Source organism: Genypterus blacodes, unplaced genomic scaffold (genome assembly GCF_046128005.1).
Source record: "Genypterus blacodes isolate CSIRO-AG114 ecotype Tasmania unplaced genomic scaffold, CSIRO-AGI_Gbla_v1 ptg000061l_1, whole genome shotgun sequence".
Lineage (NCBI taxonomy): Eukaryota > Metazoa > Chordata > Actinopteri > Ophidiiformes > Ophidiidae > Genypterus > Genypterus blacodes.
In genome coordinates, this window is record NW_027466873.1 from 2,291,573 (window position 1) to 2,309,610 (window position 18,038).

The 18,038-nt window shown below is 45.3% G+C and overlaps 1 protein-coding gene across 6 annotated transcripts in view; it reads right to left on the reverse strand.

The window, feature by feature from the left end:
* The window catches only part of ncor2 (nuclear receptor corepressor 2), a 132,604-nt gene that overhangs the window by 105,541 nt on the left and 9,025 nt on the right, over positions 1 to 18,038 (reverse strand). For all 6 annotated transcript variants that reach the window (XR_012963876.1, XM_076154236.1, XM_076154238.1 and 3 more), the window contains exons 2-4: positions 8,861 to 9,062; positions 8,028 to 8,140; positions 942 to 1,119 (exon numbers count right to left, since the gene is read on the reverse strand). Coding sequence is in view for 5 of the 6 variants with exons in the window: in XM_076154236.1 (XP_076010351.1) it covers positions 942 to 1,119; positions 8,028 to 8,140; positions 8,861 to 8,965 (396 nt within the window). In the remaining variant the exon portion in view is untranslated. The remainder of the gene's footprint in view (positions 1 to 941; positions 1,120 to 8,027; positions 8,141 to 8,860; positions 9,063 to 18,038) is intronic.

Genomic DNA, 18,038 nt, shown 5'->3' on the forward strand with positions numbered 1-18,038 from the left:
GGCAAAGGTCTCTGTGGCCGGTCAGCTGGCAGGCGGTGCTGGGGGGGGTCTTGAGATGAAGTGAAGGCAGCCCCCCGGTCTAACCGGGGCCTATTTCAGGGGAGGGGGGGGGAAGAGGAAAGGAAACAAGTCCCCTCATTGTATTTGCCGTTCTCACAGCCACTGTAAGTGACGGGCTTATTTGCTCCAGCGCGTATCAAGGAATCGTTGTTTTGGATGTGGGGGTGGAGGGGGGATGAATACGCAGCCGGTGTGAAAAGCGCCGATTTCCCTGCCATATGAGTCGCGCAACCAAACCTTTGGGTTCGAATCCGCTCCTGACCGCCGCCCCCTCCCCTCTTTTCCTGTTTGGTCTCGGCTCTGTCGCTCCGCCCTCTTCCTCCGTCGCTCTTTATCTGTGCCTCCCTGCACTTACCCTTTGCCTCATTTTTGCTTGCTCGTTCCATACAGTGATCATGTGTGACGTGACTTATATAATGGCTCTACAGCGCTCAGGCCTCTCTGTGGGGAATTACTGGCATTCCTGAATATTTCCCTGCTAGCTTGAGAGTCTGTGCTTCTACCCCCCCCCCCCCCTCTGTTCCCTCTGTTATTGGTGTATCTATTTACCATTCCTTGGCTGTCTGCCTCCCCCCTGGCAGTTGGGGAGCTCTCTGTGTAATGTCAGGAACACCTCCCCATCAAGTGGCTCTATGCGGCCAGGGAGACGGTCGGATCTGCAGTTCACAGTTTCAATCTCGCAGTCTTTTGAAATCTAGGTCAGCAGTATTATTTATTAATTGCTTTTTCACAGCTCCCTCAGTCTTCCCACAGGGCTGCGGTGTAGCTACAATGTCGTAACTCCCCTTCCAACTTCTGTTCTACAAACTTCGCCTCCTAAGGTCGTGGAGGCATGGTTACCACATCCGACAATCACACATTTCCCAGCGGTCAGCACTGACCTTTGACAAGTCTTCGGCCGCTGCCAGAGACATTGGCGGCCGGTGAGCCGCATGCCTCATCAGAGAATCGGGCCCCATCTCCAGACGGGGCCGCTTAATCTCAGCGTAATCCACCTCCGATTGGCCGCTGGGCTCCGACAGGTAGATGTGCTCGTAGCGGATATGCTGCTCTTGTCCTCTGTGAAACAACAAAAAGAAAGCACAGGAGATTAGGAAAGGTATGTAACGCCGCCATGAGAGGCCTCCGCGCTCATAAAAGTATCGACAGCATCGGTAACACACGCCTTGGGGGAAGTATTGCGTCAAACTGTGATAGAAGATGTGTGTTTCCTGTGATGTGTTCTTATCTTCCATCGCCGTTTTGACAGGAGAACGCGACAGTCAAGGGTGCAGACGTGGAAAGGAAAACAAAGCAGATCAAGTCCTGTACAGTTCTGAGATACTTGTATGGAACAAAAGAGAGAAGCGTATTTGCATTCTGAGTGAACAGAGTCAGTAATAATCAGTGGAGCGCTTTGTTGATTTCATAAGATGCTCTCATAACATACTGTTGTTTCTGTCTTGTTATGCCCTCATTATGTACTTACTGTCTCTTGCAAGTGGAGGGTTGGGGGATCCGGGGAAAGGTCGGGCAACTGTTTCATTTTCTAGATAATTGCTTGAATCTTTCGGTAATCTAACACAGCGTTTTGTAACATATTGAAATCCGTAGTTGCTGAGCCAACACTGGAAGACGAGTGACGGTGAAACGCGCAACACGAGCCGGCAGATAGCAGCTTTGGGTCTCAGACGTCACAAATGCTACACACAAGACGTGCAGGAACCTGCTGCAGCATTGTTCAGGCTAGAGACAACCCACACACCAGTAACAAGTAACAGGTTTATTATATAATCAGCAGCGCTCCTACAGACTCTATTCACGCTGAACGTCTGCTGTAAACCTCTGACCCCTTCCATATTATAGGAATCCTGCTGTTCCATATGGTGTTTGACAAAACATCAGCTCGTATTGGGGCTGACGCAGTACTTCCTGCGTATTAGGAACAGCAGACAACACGCCACACTGAATGAGACTGAATTGAATCGATACAAATCAATGGAGAAGCTGATGTTCTGAGTGAGACGAGCCTGAATACCTGAGCAAAACTTACAAAGGCAACAAATAACCACAAACAAAACACACAGAGGCCAGAGATGAAACAAAGAGCCTGAGATCAGACTGACCGGCAGCTTTATTCTGCGCTCAAGGTGCGGGTCCACCCACACACACACACACACACACACACACACACACACACACACACACACACACACACACACACACACACACACACACACACACACACACACACACACACACACACACACACACACACACACACACACACACACACACACACACACACACACACACACACACACACACACACACACACACACACACACACACACACACACACACGCCATCTGGTGTGATGCGGTTCAAATATAATCATCATAAAGCAATCACTGAAAACCATTTTTCTGCAAAATGGGAACATGAAATGGGTCACTCAGTGCTGGAAAATGGAAAGAACGAGAGCAAGAAAATTGGAAATGGTGAGTCACACCAACACGACCATTGAGTGATTTTAAATATAGCAGAGGGGCGGTAAGGTCGTGGCGCTCTCGTGTCGGGTTCTTGTCACGTTAAAGGCCGCCTACAGAAAAGCCCAACGTCTTTTGTTTTGACCTGTGGAAATCCTTCTACCAACCCTATACTGTACCCCCAAAACTAGAAGTGATCTGGGTGGGCTGGAATGTAAACAATTACAGGAACATCCATGGGAGGAGGGGAGGCAAGTGGGCTGTAACGTGATCTGGTCATGATCTGTTGTATGTGCGGTGCCGGTCTGAACCGCTATTAGAAGTGTTCGTGACAGCCGTTTCACGCATTAGATCATTGTAGGGGGAGGGGGGGAGGGGGGGTGGAATCGCACGCCACAAGCTACAGGGCAGCAGGAAGGCAAGACCCTCGGTGTTTAGTCCAGTGACAGCTTCTGAATGTCAACTGCACTGGCTGCTCAGATCTGGGAAAGTTTATTAGCCCACTTGTAAATGGCCCTCTGTTCTTCTTCTGAGAGAATGGTTTTCTCAAGTCTGCCCTGGAGGCCGATGCCAAAATGTCAGTGACTCTGCTGCCAATGTCAAAATGGAAGTGGCTTCTGAAGAGTAGAGGGAAAACACAACCATAATTGCTGGTCCAGACCCACAATGCCCTAGTGTGTGGTTGCTCAACATGCCAAAGAGCGTGGAGTCTCTTTCCCTGTCGAGTATGGTGCTGGTGGGATGCTTTTACCATCAAGACCCTGCCTGACACACACACACACACACACACACACACACACACACACACACACACACACACACACACACACACACACACACACACACACACACACACACACACACACACACACACACACACACACACACACACACACACACACACACACACACACACACACACACACACACACACACACACACACACGGTGTATATCAAATAGACATGTTATGTATGTAACACGCAGAGCTAAATCTGCATGTTAAAAAGCTGTCACGGACAAAAATGGATTGCAAATGCCCATCTGTGTAATTGCCTCAATAATTCTTCCAAAAAAAAATAAAAAGAGAAAAAAAAGGGTGACAAGAATTAATACCCAGCTGGTGTGTGAGAGAAAGCAAGCATCCCGCCCCTCACAAACACACACATTTTTCTCACTCATTCAGCCACGCACTTCCCCTTCTCCAGCACTTACATAATCACATAATCAAGCACCCCCCCGCTCCTCCCCAACCCTTCCTTTCTCCCTCTCTCTCCCTACGAGCGTGCAGGATAATCTGATCCCTGGGGAGGATTTGAGTGAAGGGAGAGAGAGCGAGAGATGTGCGAGTGTGTGTGTGTGTCTAGATGTGGGGGGGATGGGCTGTATGGGGGCCGAAAAGGAAGAAGGGGAGCGGGCAACAAGCCTTCAATGCAACACCCTACAACATTCTACAACATGCACCATTGGCTTCACACTGGCCCCATTACAACTGGAGCAGAGATCATGTGTGTTGATAGCAGAGCGTGATTGTGAAAGCGCTGCAACGTTTGTGTTTCTGCCAATTTCTTGCCCCCCCCCCCCCCCCCCGGGGGAACCGATCAGCAGCTGTGTGTCGAGCTGAGGGGGTGTGGTGATGGTGGTGGTGGTGGGGTGGGGTGGGGGGGTGCTAACAGGCTAACTGCACCACAGCTGGGATGAATGAAACTGAGAAGGCACAGGAGAGAGACGGACACTGGGCAGGGCCAGAAAACATCAGAATACATTTGCTTGAGCCCTCGACTTATCTCTTCCTGTGGCTGAATTGGATCCAAATGGCTCAATGGCCCAAACAATGACAGCGAGAAAGAGAGCAAGAGACCGGCTTGGATAATGGAAAATCTGAAAATGTATTTGGCTTATAGGTTAAGGAGAGTGGGAGTTGAACTCCGTCATCCGTCTGTGTCTTATAAAGCAGCCAAAATAGCCACTAGATCTTAAAGTTAACAGCCATTTAGAAGGTCCAATCTTATACAACAAACACATCAATCCACTTCTACTGTACTCTAGAGAAGGCCCATTTTAGATGCTGTTTTTCCACACTAGTGATTTCACAAAATATAATGATTTTCTGGGAAACTGCGTCCCAACTAGGTCACCCACATTGTTCTTCACAGGGTCAGTATGTCTTCAAAAGGAACCTGGGACCGTGAGATTTCTGAAACATTCCAAAGCCAGAAGTTACGTTGGGTTTTAACAACACAACTACACTAAAACATCTTATACTGCAAATGTGACATGATATGGTTTTACAAATCCACAAGAGAAGCTACCTTAGTGATGCTGGATTCTGTCTCAGATGTCTCCCTGGGGAGTCTGTATGCCAGGATGATACATGAACAGGCTTCATTGCATCTACTCAGAGACTTGGCTTAAGCGTTTACGAGCAAATTCTACTGCTTGATGTTTGTACTTGTCCAACAGGTCGCCAATGCGGCCGGGATAAGTAACGTTTCTGTTAGCGTAGCCCCGGCCGCAGCTGTTAATGTCTGTCTGGCGAGCCACCGTTTGCGCTGGGAGATTTCCAATTTGAGGGAATCGCAACTTCAGCTATTATCTCCCGCCTGACAGCACTACCGGTGAACAATGCAGGGACCTTCTTACACCAGAGCCGTCGCTTTCCAGGGCTGCTAACAAGACTGAAAACTGCCTGGGCCAGGAAAACAAGAGCGAAAATGCTGACCAAACAGTGTGAACGAAACGAGAACCCTCAATGGATCACGTCCTATTAAAGCAGTAATATTTCAACATTACAAAAGTACAAATTGCAATGGAACAAATGCGGTGAAACAAAAAACTGATTATAAAATGAGTTGATTCCCAATTGGCTTATTTTTAAAAGGTATAGTGCTGGATTTGTACCCCAACATTGCTATACATACAGAGTATTGGAGTATTTGGATACCCTGTTACTGCAGGAGAAAAATAGTGTTACAGTATCCCACCGGATTTGTTATTACTGTACTGTGATGGCCAGAAAGGAACCCCCTATTGAGCCTTCTCTACTTCCTCCCTTGCCTGTTTTGAAAATGCATTTTGTGGCTTCCTCGAGTAGCCCGGGTGAACTCGGGCAGATGGGAAGAGGCGGAGTGACTGAGAAAATGCCTGGAGTGAAGAGGAGGATGAAATAAACAGCTTACACAGTGGCGTACGAGTGTTTATACTGCTGTGGCTTTCTGACCTGTAAATGTGAAAGACTAACCAAACGTCAGATGTATCCCCTTAACTATAGACGGGAAAATATAGGCAGCGGATGAACGACAAATGGATCTAATCACGCCAGGCAGCGGAAAGTGCCATCTTAAAAGGAATGTTTGATTTGCACAGTGAAGGTTGTGCTTACAGAATGTGAACACCCCTGAGCTTTTGAGGGAGGGAGACGCAGTGTGCAGAATCACAGAGACTGTATGAAAAGACAGCCAGACATCTGAGAGGAGAATAGAATGAAGGATTGCCAAGGCCGGCGTTACACTATTCAGACTGTGAATGGGAATACAGAATGAGGCCTTCAGACGAGATTCTAAGCCCTCGAAAGGAATGCAGAGGGCCTGATATTTGACTGAAAGATTCCCCAGCCCACAGACGGCTGCCAAAAAGGACGGCACTTTGTGTATTTCACAGTGTCTGCAAAAGAACGGGGCTAACTGCTACTCTGCCCGTTCGATGGGGCTCGCATTTTTCGATCCGACTGAATAACAACTTCACTGCTTCACTGTGGAAGTCATACAAGAGGAGCATTTCCCAGAAACACGCAGCAGAGAGTTGGGGAGAAGAAGCAACTCTCTGCCAATGCCCCAATGTTTGAATGAAGGGCGTCAACAGTTGAGCAATGTGGTGTTTATTTCTGCAACCAAACTCGTGACCCAGTGTTCCCGGGTTGTGGGCTCGGCTTATGCTAAGCATCGCACAGGAGCGACGCGGAGCCCTGTGCTTTACGTTTCAACAGCGAGACCATAATCCCAATTGATTGATACTTTAAGATGCCGACACAACACGCCAACCGCCACACGCTGCCGCAGACGCGTTCCACCATCTGCTGTCTGTTACAACTCCATACATTCCTGCAGCTAGTGTTACACCAATTATTCCACATATCTTGAAAGCCTAAAAGCCCCCGCACCCGCATTCGTACAGACAAAAGATTCACTGGTAGATTTGGAGTTATTTCATGAGAATTTGGGATGGACGTGAAAGATGAGAGAAGAGATGTTGCAAGCACATGGCGAGTAGCATTTATGAGGAGGCCACAAACCAGTGTGTTTCTTATAAAACTTAGCAATACAATGTAAAAGATGGACGCAAAGAAATGCGTAGATGAGCTCTTGGAAATCCAACATTATCCATAGTCGCCTGCAGGTTTTAATATGTGCAAGATAATAAAGACATGATAATCGACGGAGGAGGAAAAAAACATTCTCACGTATTATGCTCTGTGAATCATGCAAGATTCATGTGACTCACATGAATAATTCACCAGCACCCATCAAGGCTCATAAAAAAAGAGAAGCATGACTACATAAATAATAAACAACTTTGGTAGGTACAAGACGTAAATCTCTAGGGAAAGAACTACATCGAATTATGTGGCCGACTTACTGTTGGTCTATTGAAGATGGCAAAACTTTGCATGCTCCATTGCCCTACAGAGCACAACACTACAGAGGACGAGTCCGAGGATGTCAATTATATAAGGATTACACTGGGGAGGTCTATAGGGCAGAGGCTTTAGAAGAAGAATACTGCAAATAAACACAAAGCTTTCACTAAGAATATTTAATCAATTGTCTACAACCGACAAGGACAAACACTTAAAAGGGTCAATTATACCATTAATTTATTATAAGTGCTGACACTTAATAGATGAGGTTGGTACCTGGTGTCTACTTTCATCATTTCATTGGCTTTTGGAAACTAAACAAAAACTACAATCCCTGCTGATCGGCAGAAACGCTATAATCGCCTCTAAACAAGTAAACATTAGCAGAAAATCACTAGCAAAGAACAAACATTGGAGAGAGAAACATAGAGACAGAAACAATAAAGACACAGGGAACACAGAAAGTGTCCCAGGCAGACATGTCAGCACAAAGGAAACAGAGATGCAGTAAATGCTGGAGGCACAAAACTAACATGAACCCCAAAACATCCAGCAAGGGTCCCAGTGCCTCAACAGCTTGTACTAAATATATATATATATAATCCTTAAACTCTCACTTAAGCACTTAATGCAAACAGTTGAAATATGTTAATGATGTAACATAGCGTGATTCTTGTGCACGAGTAAATATATACACAAGTTAAATATATACTGTATTTCAACATCAGAAGCTAAACAACGGGAATGGGAATACAATCATCGCCCTGCAATGAGAGTTCAAATGTCTCGTCAGAAAAAGGCGACGCGGCGCAAACAAGCCATCCTGAAGCTGACACTGAATGGGAGCAGCAGTTCAGCACCCACCTCTCATTCCCAGGCTGGAACTCTGAAAGCAAGGAGGGCCTGCGGCGGTGAGGCTGAGACAGGTGGGAGCCATAGTCCCTGGCATGAGGGTGGTAGTCCACCAGTCCCAGTTCCTGGAACACAAACCACAACAAGTTGTCAGCATGGAAAAACAGACAGGAAATGCACCTCAAACCATTCTCCATGCTAATTCAAGAACAATAGATTCATTCTAACTGATTTTTCCCATTTCCTGCCTTGTTTTGACTATAATACCCCATCTTCTCTTCAGTTGTCATTTCTCTCTCTCTCGGGTCCTTTAATCTAAACCTGCAGAGCCTTCCTGTGAGGGATTGTGGGATGCAGTCTACTTCGCCCGCATCTCCGCCTGAATGTGATGAGAGGGGGAATGGTGGGATTAACTGGAGGCGCAGCTGTGGCGATACTGGAGGGGGGGGGATGCCTTGGATCCTCCCGCCAAAAGAAAGAAAAAAAGGAGCCTTGCAACTCTGGAGGCCAATACATGTATTTGTACAGGAGCTGGAGGCCTCTTTAGGAGCACAGACAGCCTCTACTTCTAACGCGCTGAGGAAAATAAGCTTGATAATCAGGAGATGGCTCGTTAAAACAATGGGAAAGGCGTTGATTCAATGACACAACATGAACTTTCAACTTCAACGTCTAATGAGGGAGCAGATCTGTGTGCACAACGCTGTAACCTGGGAAAGTCACTGTTGGGAAAACACCTGCTGGCGGCCCCTGGGGGTCAGGACCTCTCCAGTGGTGCAGGGTAAATGGTGTGTTTACTAAATATCGTCCCAGAAGGCATGACCACAACGTGTCCGGCCTCTTACCGTATGCGCCCGTTGCAGTTGCAGTGGCAGGGTGGCAGGGTTTGGCAGGTGGCGTGTATCCACAGCCCTCCGGCCCGGCGGCACGGACTGGGGATGAGAGGACATGCTAGCACAGCCGCTTCCACTACAGACAGGAAGTGGGTGTGGGTGTGGCTGCGGCGCAGGTGCCGTGCATTATCGGCCGTTTCCCTTAGCCAGCAACCTGTGGAGAAAGAAAAAACAAGGCGTCAGGCATTTGTTGTCGTCCAACAACCTCAGAGGAACTTCGGTGTCGCCACACCAGCAGAGCGCGATGCATAAAACATGATGCATAACTGAAGCTTGGAAACAATGTGTCGCTTTGCAGCTCCAGATAAATCTGTGCGTCCCTATCTCCCCCGGATATCAGAATGCCACCTCCACACCGCAGCTGCTCCCTCCACTGCTGCCCCTGGTAAAGGAGTGAAGAGCCCCATGCACCTGCTGCACTAAAACCCTCCTTTGCTCAATGGCCCACTGTGCTCGTGCGGAGGAACTCGGACAGAAATCTGCCACGTTAAGCAGCTAGCTGGTAAAACAAAAATACCCAGAGTTTAACAGGGCTGAAGAGGTGACATAAATAACTCTGTGACAGAGAGACGTGTGGGCCTTCAGAGTCAAACACTGAGCTTTACTTCAAGGGGATGTTTTGCAAACCAGAGTGGCCTCATCCACTGGGAATGTGTCATACAGTTTATTGGTTTACAATGGCGGTATAAGTAACAACAGGACTGCAGTGCAATTACTGTTCCTGTGCAGATTACAAACACAGACACGCAGATGATTATTGTTAACAGAGGTGGAAACGGTATAGAGTGGCCCGGGGAAAAAGGGTGAAAACGGTTCTCAGTTTCAACTCTGGCCGGCGTGTTTGTGCTCTTTACTTAGACCCAAGGGTGCTCCTAGAAGCCTGGGATAGTAGTCGTGGGTGGACTGGTGCTTGTGACATGAGTTCCTTTGACTTCTGCCAAAAGGGGAATTAGGACGCCTGCCATTTCTATGGGCCTCTGAGTAATGTCGCCTCTCTCCCTCTCTCTCTCTCGTAGCTCATGTTACAGCGCTGTGTGAGGTAAACACTATGGCCTACTAACGTGTAAATGATTGAAACCTTTACAGGATACGCTACAGATTAGATTTAAGAGGCACAACGTGACAGTAAAAATGCATTCAAATGTATTAATCAGATTTTAACATAAAAAATATGTTTTATTATTTTCATTTTTCTTTCTTGTTTCACACACAGATTTGAGTTTGGTGATGTCAGCGTTATAGATGCCCGTTGTAGCTGCAAAACAATAGATTTCAATGGCGCCATCGTCCTTTGACAGTCCATACAGGCTCCCAATCTTCTTTGAGAAAATAGATGACGAGCAGGGCAGACGTACGGATAACTATGACTTACTATGTCATCACTTCTTACACATATTCCTTAAGGCTGAAGTAACTTCTTATATATGCCCTAGAACTAAAAGTATTTTTTTAAGTCTACATGGAGGTTGGTTTTCCCCCCAGTGGTCCATTGCTTTAACCAGAACTCAAGATGTGTTTGTTTACGATATCCATATTTCATAATTATGACTTCTGAATGAGTTAGTTATGGGCGGCAGTCTCGTAAAATCATGAAAAACATTTTAGAAACCATTAGACTCACAATTAGTGGAATACTCGGGAAAATCATTAAAAGGAGAAAAGAAACATAACTTTAGAGAAAGAGACAGAAGCATGATGAAGCTACCTGATTTAATGTAAGTTAGCAGTATCATCAGTACGTCAACACTGTGCAGTAGGGCTGCACCGATTGATCTATACATTAGATTTATTACGCAATATAGCAATTATTTCCCCCAAAATAAATGTCTAACTTATGTCATTAATATTTCAATATTTTCTTTAATCTATTCTCTTGAAAACAAACAAATGTAACAAAGATTTTGCGATGCATTATTCCAAAAATAGCCACCTTTTGACTGATAATCTCCATTTTACAATCCAACATAATGCTTATTCAATTCAAGTAAAGCGCCGGTCAGTTTGCGCTGCGATCAGTGGGATTGCCCCTCTTGTGCAGGCATCTTAGGTTGTGGTGTTTGTTTATGTAGAAACCCCACTTATTTACCTCATAATAAAAATATGTGAAATCGCCTCAAATACATGTGGTTTTGTAGGAACAGAACTTCTTACCTAGAAAGGGATTTGTGTAATGACCAGTGCAACCAGCAGTAAACAAGCACTTTCTTAGCCCTCGTAAAGTGAAATGGGTGTAGAATCGCTGGCACAGTAAATGCATGTGGACCACAGCCTGGGCTGCAGGGCAGTGTGGCTTATGTCAGAGAGCTAGTGTGCCAGTCTCCTTTGTCTGACTGCAGTTTTGACTCTTCTTAGTAGAACAAAGAGAGGCACTATCTGCCCTTCCTTCCTGTCTGACCGTGACAAACACAAAGTGTCATTTCATTTCAGTTATGCAAAGGACTGGATTACAAAAGACTGAATGCGGCTCTGGCATTGAGACACAAAGGAACTCAAACTCATGCAAACATAAGCTCAAACAAGCCAGTTGTGACTTGTGATTCCAAAAGCTGTCAAGAACACAGACAAACGTACACAAGCACCACAAACACGCACTCATCTTTAGGTTAGACAGACCTGGATAAAGGAGAGTCGGCTGGTTGAAAATTACGATATGTAATTTTTTTATTGGGCAATCACAGGCTATGTTGCAGATCAGTGGGCAGGACATAAACATGTTGAAAATGATGTATTTAATTCACTTTATTAACCACAAATGGACATCCCTGCATAGGTACTTGAGCTAGGAATGTTTCTTCAATTTAATTTCAAGTGGATTTCCTCTAAAATGCTATATATTCCAATATTAGAATGACACAATGACTGCTCACATAGCCCAACACAAGTCTTTAGGAGGACTTGATTGCTGGTGTAAGGCTAGACGAGGAAAACCCCTCGACATGATCTTGCAAAGGGCTCAATAAAAGCAGAGAAAGAGGCCAAAAGGACAAAGGGAGTTTGAGATAAGCCATCCTTCTTGGAGGCCTCTCTTTGATGACAGTCTAGTCCTGAGATACTCCCCAGAAGACGGAGCAAAGCGAGGCTACAGGCAGTCGCAAGGATCTGTAGGATGAAGGAAAAAAAATACCTGAATCAAGATGAGAGGGCCAATACAATGAGCGAGCTTTGACATAAACTCAGAGGAGAGTGGGGCCTTCCAGACGAGAGGCTAAACACATGCACTGGCACTGCTACAGACACCCACAGGCGAGTCGCTGGCTCGCTGCCAACACTGCGAATGAACTCGCTCACCTCACTCTCACTCTAGCGTGCCTTTCCTCCTCTCTCTTGCTTTAACTCCTCCACAGAGTAGAGTGGGCCTCAGGCCTCGGCAATAGGAGCCAATATTTCATCCTCTTACGCCCCCTCCCCCAACACTCCCTCTCCATTTTAGGAATGGCTGTGGAAATACTAGCACAGAGCACACTGACAGCTACTCGCCTGCCAAGAAAGAGAGCAGGAGCCCAACTTCAAACAACAGTTTAATTCTCCTGACATAAACAGGCAATCAAATCTCTGTCTCGTCTGACTTTGTAGCTCCACTGTCAAGATTACAAACAAGGCACCCAAATACTTAAGTAGCTGTTCTCTCTGATAAAGGCACCGATGGCACAGCTTGGACCTTGTTAGAGCCAGGGACACTATCCATTAATCAAAACAAAAGCAACACTGCAATGTTGATCGTGTGCACCGTTTACTATAATAATATACTGTCATTTTTCAGCCCAAAAACAACAGTGTGATTTCTGAGGTTTTACACTTAGGAGGTGGAGGCTTCATTCAGAGGCTATTATGAAAAGGTAAATGAGCGAAATGCTATGGATGCCAGGCTTGATTTGGGAACAACATTAGAAGTCTACAAAGCAGCGACCCTGGAGAGCTCAGAGGAAGGGGGCTGCTAGGAATCTGGGCCTAGGAATGTGGCACCCTGTCAGGTCTCGTAAGGATTTATCTCCCTGGATCCTCATTACCGAAGGGCCCTGGACAAGGAGGCTCTGGCTCGCTCACCCTTTTCACTAAATTACCCTCACCCCCCAATACTGAGCCACTCAAACACAAGACATGCATGCAAACAATATTACTTTTACTTCAATTAGAGTCTTCTTGTTGACTTTCAGGCATATAATAACTGCAGCTTGCATTAACTTCCCAGGTCTGTATGTCAGACCCTTATGGAACCCTGTGCACATAAGACAGGAGTTATGTGCCAAACATGTACTGTAGTATAATGACGGTCATGTCTTGTAAAATCAATCAATTCTTGGAGGTTTAGGTATTATATTTCTTAACAACGCCCTGCATGTATATCTCTGCATCACAGTGGAGCGGAAATACTGTGAACATGCGAGTATCTAACTTCCCCACGATCAGTTAATGTAGAGTTAATGTAGAGTCCATGTAGGTTTAATCTTCAGGTTTTGCAGATAAACAAATTAATGGAGTCGCCATATCATTGATTTGTGAACAGGCAGTTAACCCTGGATAACTAAGGGATCACTAGCAAATAAATAATGGCTGACCAAAGCTAGGCAGACAATGTACCGGTTGGGTCTGATTTTATACCAGATTTGTCAGGGGTCGACTTTTTCTTGTGCTTGGGTCGAATTTCTGCCGATACTTTACAACAGAGCTATGAGGCAATTATGTGGGAACTTTTTAATACACGTCTGGTGGTTTCGTTCAGCTTGCGTGCCGATGTTGTGGTATGTCAATTGCGCTGTACATTGTGTGCTTAAAATTTCCTGTAAAATCAATTGAGAAAACAGCAGCAACACTAAAACCAATGTAAATCATTACCGACACTGAGCAGAGATTGTGGCTTCCAATTCCTTCCCCGTCAGCCAGACCCAACTTGGAAACAAAGCCGTTGCAATTAATCCACCGAAGCCTCAGCGTTAGGGCCCCGAGAGGTTTTTTAAGGTCAGGGTGCAGGATTTACGTTGATCACTATGGTAAGCACCAAGCTGCAGGACGTGCACCATGGAAACCCTTATAAAAAATATCAATGAAAGACTTTATAGCACTGCCGTCTTCCCAGCCAACATGTTAAAGTCTGTTATTGATTTGCATTTCTCTTTTTCTCCGACTCCTCTCTGTGGGATAAAAACCTCAACCTTGAGTCTCTTGAACGTTAACTGTTGTGTTCCTCTGGGCTAATATGTCAACAACAGCGTGCCAGGAGCAATACAATCAAAACATGGAGTCAGGAGGAGGAAATCACAAAAGTACAACCATCACAAAAATAAAATCAAAATCTCTGCCTGGAGACTGGAAACTCCTTTACATCAACAGCTGGGTAACAGCAGAATAAACAAAGATCTGCCAAACCACCAAGCAGCTCAACTCAAGGCAATGCTACACCAGCAGAACGCCATTTTTGTGTATACACTGCCACATGAGCATTAAAAAAGAGATGACAACATGCAAGTTAGGCCCTCTTTTAACCAGAACTTGGCAGTCACCAGCTAATTCTCAGAGTGTATCGGGCCACAAAGCCTAATTAGTTGCTCAAGCGATGTACGACTGAGCGACTGGATTGATTTCGGTCGCATATTTTGGTTGGCTCACTTCAGTTTGAGGCTTTTTTGAGGTCAAAAATAATTCATAACAAAGTCTGTGCCTGACAATATTGTGGCATCTTTGCCGATCAATAGAGAAAACTTTCTTTTAGTGTGAGAATCACTTCACCCACGACTACTGAACCGTGCAGTGTGAGAATAGAAACTGCAGGGCCAGGATGAGTAATTCAAACAAACGGTGTCTCCTTGAACAGTACAGTGCTTGTACGGCATAGCACAGATTCCATTTTGTAAGTTGGCTGTGCTTTCCGTTTTATGAAAGACAGATATAAAGGCTTTTTCATCTAAACAGACAACGGCAATCTGCAAACACAGCGGCATATAATGTGAACTAAACACGACAAACTGCTACTTTGAGTATAGCATCCACAGTGGCCTTCCATCTTATTTAATGTAACATCCGTATGCTTCTATTCATACAGTTTGTTTACACAGTATATAGAAGATGTTCAGCTGCAGTAAGTTGATTTTGCTTTATCGATTATAAAAGTCTCACTGAACTCAATATCTCTTTTGAAAGAGAGGCCTTAGACATACATCTACACAAGGTCACAAACAAGAAAATAACCCAGCCACCGCCACAATCATTAGCTACCGTTACGCCCACAGGCATACCAATTACAATATTCACAAGTATGTCTTAAAAACAAACCAGAAATGAGTCTGCCGTGGTTCTGTGTTGCCATGTAGAGCTTCTTAAGCCAGTGTACTCTGAATTCTGATCCCATGGTTACTGGCCAAGAATGCATTTTGAATGGCAAGGCCTCGTTAATGAACACACAGATGCACAGGTGCTATCTAGACATTCATGATGCCGACCTAAACACATATTACCTAACAATCTGAGGACTCACTAAGATGCCTACATCAGTTCCACAACAACAAAGGTTGAGAAGACTAGGACGGTAGAGTTGTTTGTGCTCTTCTTTATATTATATTTATGTTCAGCTAAAGGACAATATCGTTTATCTTTGCCAGGGAAAATGAATTAATGTAAGAGAAGAATCTCAAATGTCGTTAATTCCCACACTCAGTTGCGGATATAGTTTCACAAATACGCCCAAAAACATCCTGCGATAATGGGCAAAACTTACTAGCAAGGAAGTGAAATCAAACGTTAAGGGGTGGTGGGAGATTAGAGTAGCAGATAATAAATGTATACCTGTGCGATGAATACTACAGAAAAGCGCCCCACAATGATTTTGTCTCGCATCCACTCAACTCTCGGCGTTATGCAGCCACAGATTGGTATTTCATCAGTCAACAACTGAAGACAATGCGAGAAAGGTGTGAACACCTACCATCTACTCTGGCCAGGGTGTAATTTGTCTCACTGAGAAATGTACAATCATCAATCTAAACCACAGCCTGTCACACCCTTCATCTTCAGTCTGAACTGAACGACGCACATCCTCTCACGTATGTAGCAGCATGATTAGAACCAACAAGGAAAGAAACACCTGAGGCGACGAGCCGCTTCGTGTCGGAGTGAAAAACATTCGACACAAAAGGTGAAACTGAAACGGAAATTGTATCGAGATGTGCATAATCTTCCACTGACGCACCATTTTCACACATACAGAAGAGAAAAGCAAAGCTGCGATCAGAGATGAAGTGGAAATCAGTGTTGCTTGAAATATGTAGAATACAAAAATACTACATGTGCTTTAGACGTGGCAACCTTGAATTTTGAAATTCGAGGAATCCGATAATGTATCACAGTGGCTGAGTGATGAAACCCAGCCTGGTATACAGGAGGTAGCAGTGTCCACCAATCTGAAAAGCTAAATGCCATGTCCCAACCACTTTATTTTAGAGATGACAAGGTTATGCTACGGCTGACAGAGATTGTCATTATGATGTGCATTAGCGATCGTGTTTTGAAATGTGAGGGAAGTACTTCATTACAAGGTCAGGCATGATACGAGGGCATTTGAGAACCTTCTCTTGAATCAACCCCAATACCGTTGCCAATTCAGGCCCCAGCAGGGTGACTGTCTATGGGCTTTACACAGAGCGGGTTGCGGCTATTGTAAAAAATTACAAGCGATGTGTATAACTCGCACACATAGGCGAGTGTGAGGAAATGATGGCCTTATGCACTGATGTGAGTGTCCGATTAAAAAGCATTTTGGGCAGCCACAGCCGTGCGGCATGTCTTTATTTAGTAACAGATTTTTCCCATCATTACCACTGCAAACAGCAAAAATCAAGACTAATTACATCTCACAACACGAACCATAAAACAGCATGTGTGACAGGGCTGCGAGAGGAGGGATAAACAGGGCCGGTGATTGGTTGGCCGGCCCCCCCCCCCCCCCAGATGTGGTTATCCAGCTGTATCCATGCTGGACACCAGAGCGGCTATTGGATTTCCTGCCCCCCCCCCGGCCGCCACAGCCACACTGTGTGAAATTACATAAGGCTTTCCCCTCCCCCACCCCCGCTGGCAGGCCCGGAGCCGGGGGCCTTCACACTTTGCCTCCACAGCCAACTACGACTCCCTGTAACCATGGAGGCGCAGGCACTCCAGCAAAACACACTGCAGGATCTGAGAGCCTTTCCCTCTGCTCCCAGAGACAGACAGACACAGACACACAGACACACAGACACACACACAGACACACAGACACACAGACACACAGACACACAGACACACAGACACACCCACATCCACACACCCCCCAGGGACTCATATTTGACACGATTCCTTTGGCTGATTCATGCTTATTACAACGCGCGGATGATCAATAATTGTTTTATAATCTTTTTAGCAACTAATGAAAATCTAGCACATCATCACACATGTCACAGCACATCTGTCAGCACATCCTGGTGACAACGTCTTAAATGGAAATACAATATTGTTGGAATTGGGATTTATAATTTCTCCTTTTCTCTCTTCCGGTAAGAAACAGACTTTATACTGTAAATATATTCTGTGACGACTCAATAACTAATCGAGATGATCAATAGATTAATCCATCAAATTTTCAAATGAATTGATAGCTACAGACCTACACATGGTATACTGCCATGTGTGTGTATCATAATAAATGTAAGAAATCTTAGCTGCAGCTCCAACATTGTATTATAACCTCAACAACACAGGTGGAGAATAAATGGAACATCTACACAGGCACAGAGAGAGCAACAGCGGTTTCAGGTTCCATTCTCAAGGAAATGAACACGTCGTCTTCTTCTTCTTCTTCTTCACTGCCAAAGCTAAACCACAATTTCACTTCTCTCATTGTGGTCTGGCATGACTGCGGATGAGTGCGAACGGGTGTCATTTCGAGCAGAATGTACAAGATGACTGACAATTTTCGTCTTCACTCAAACATCCACATGAACCCAAGTATGTAAATGGAACAACATGGAGCTGCTTTGATCTTTGACCTCAATCTTCCAACTAGAAGGACATGAAAGGACTCCAGCAAATATCCACTAAACACACGGGTATGAAACCGTTTCCAATAATAAACTTAAATGTGACCCATTAACTTTCTTCAATA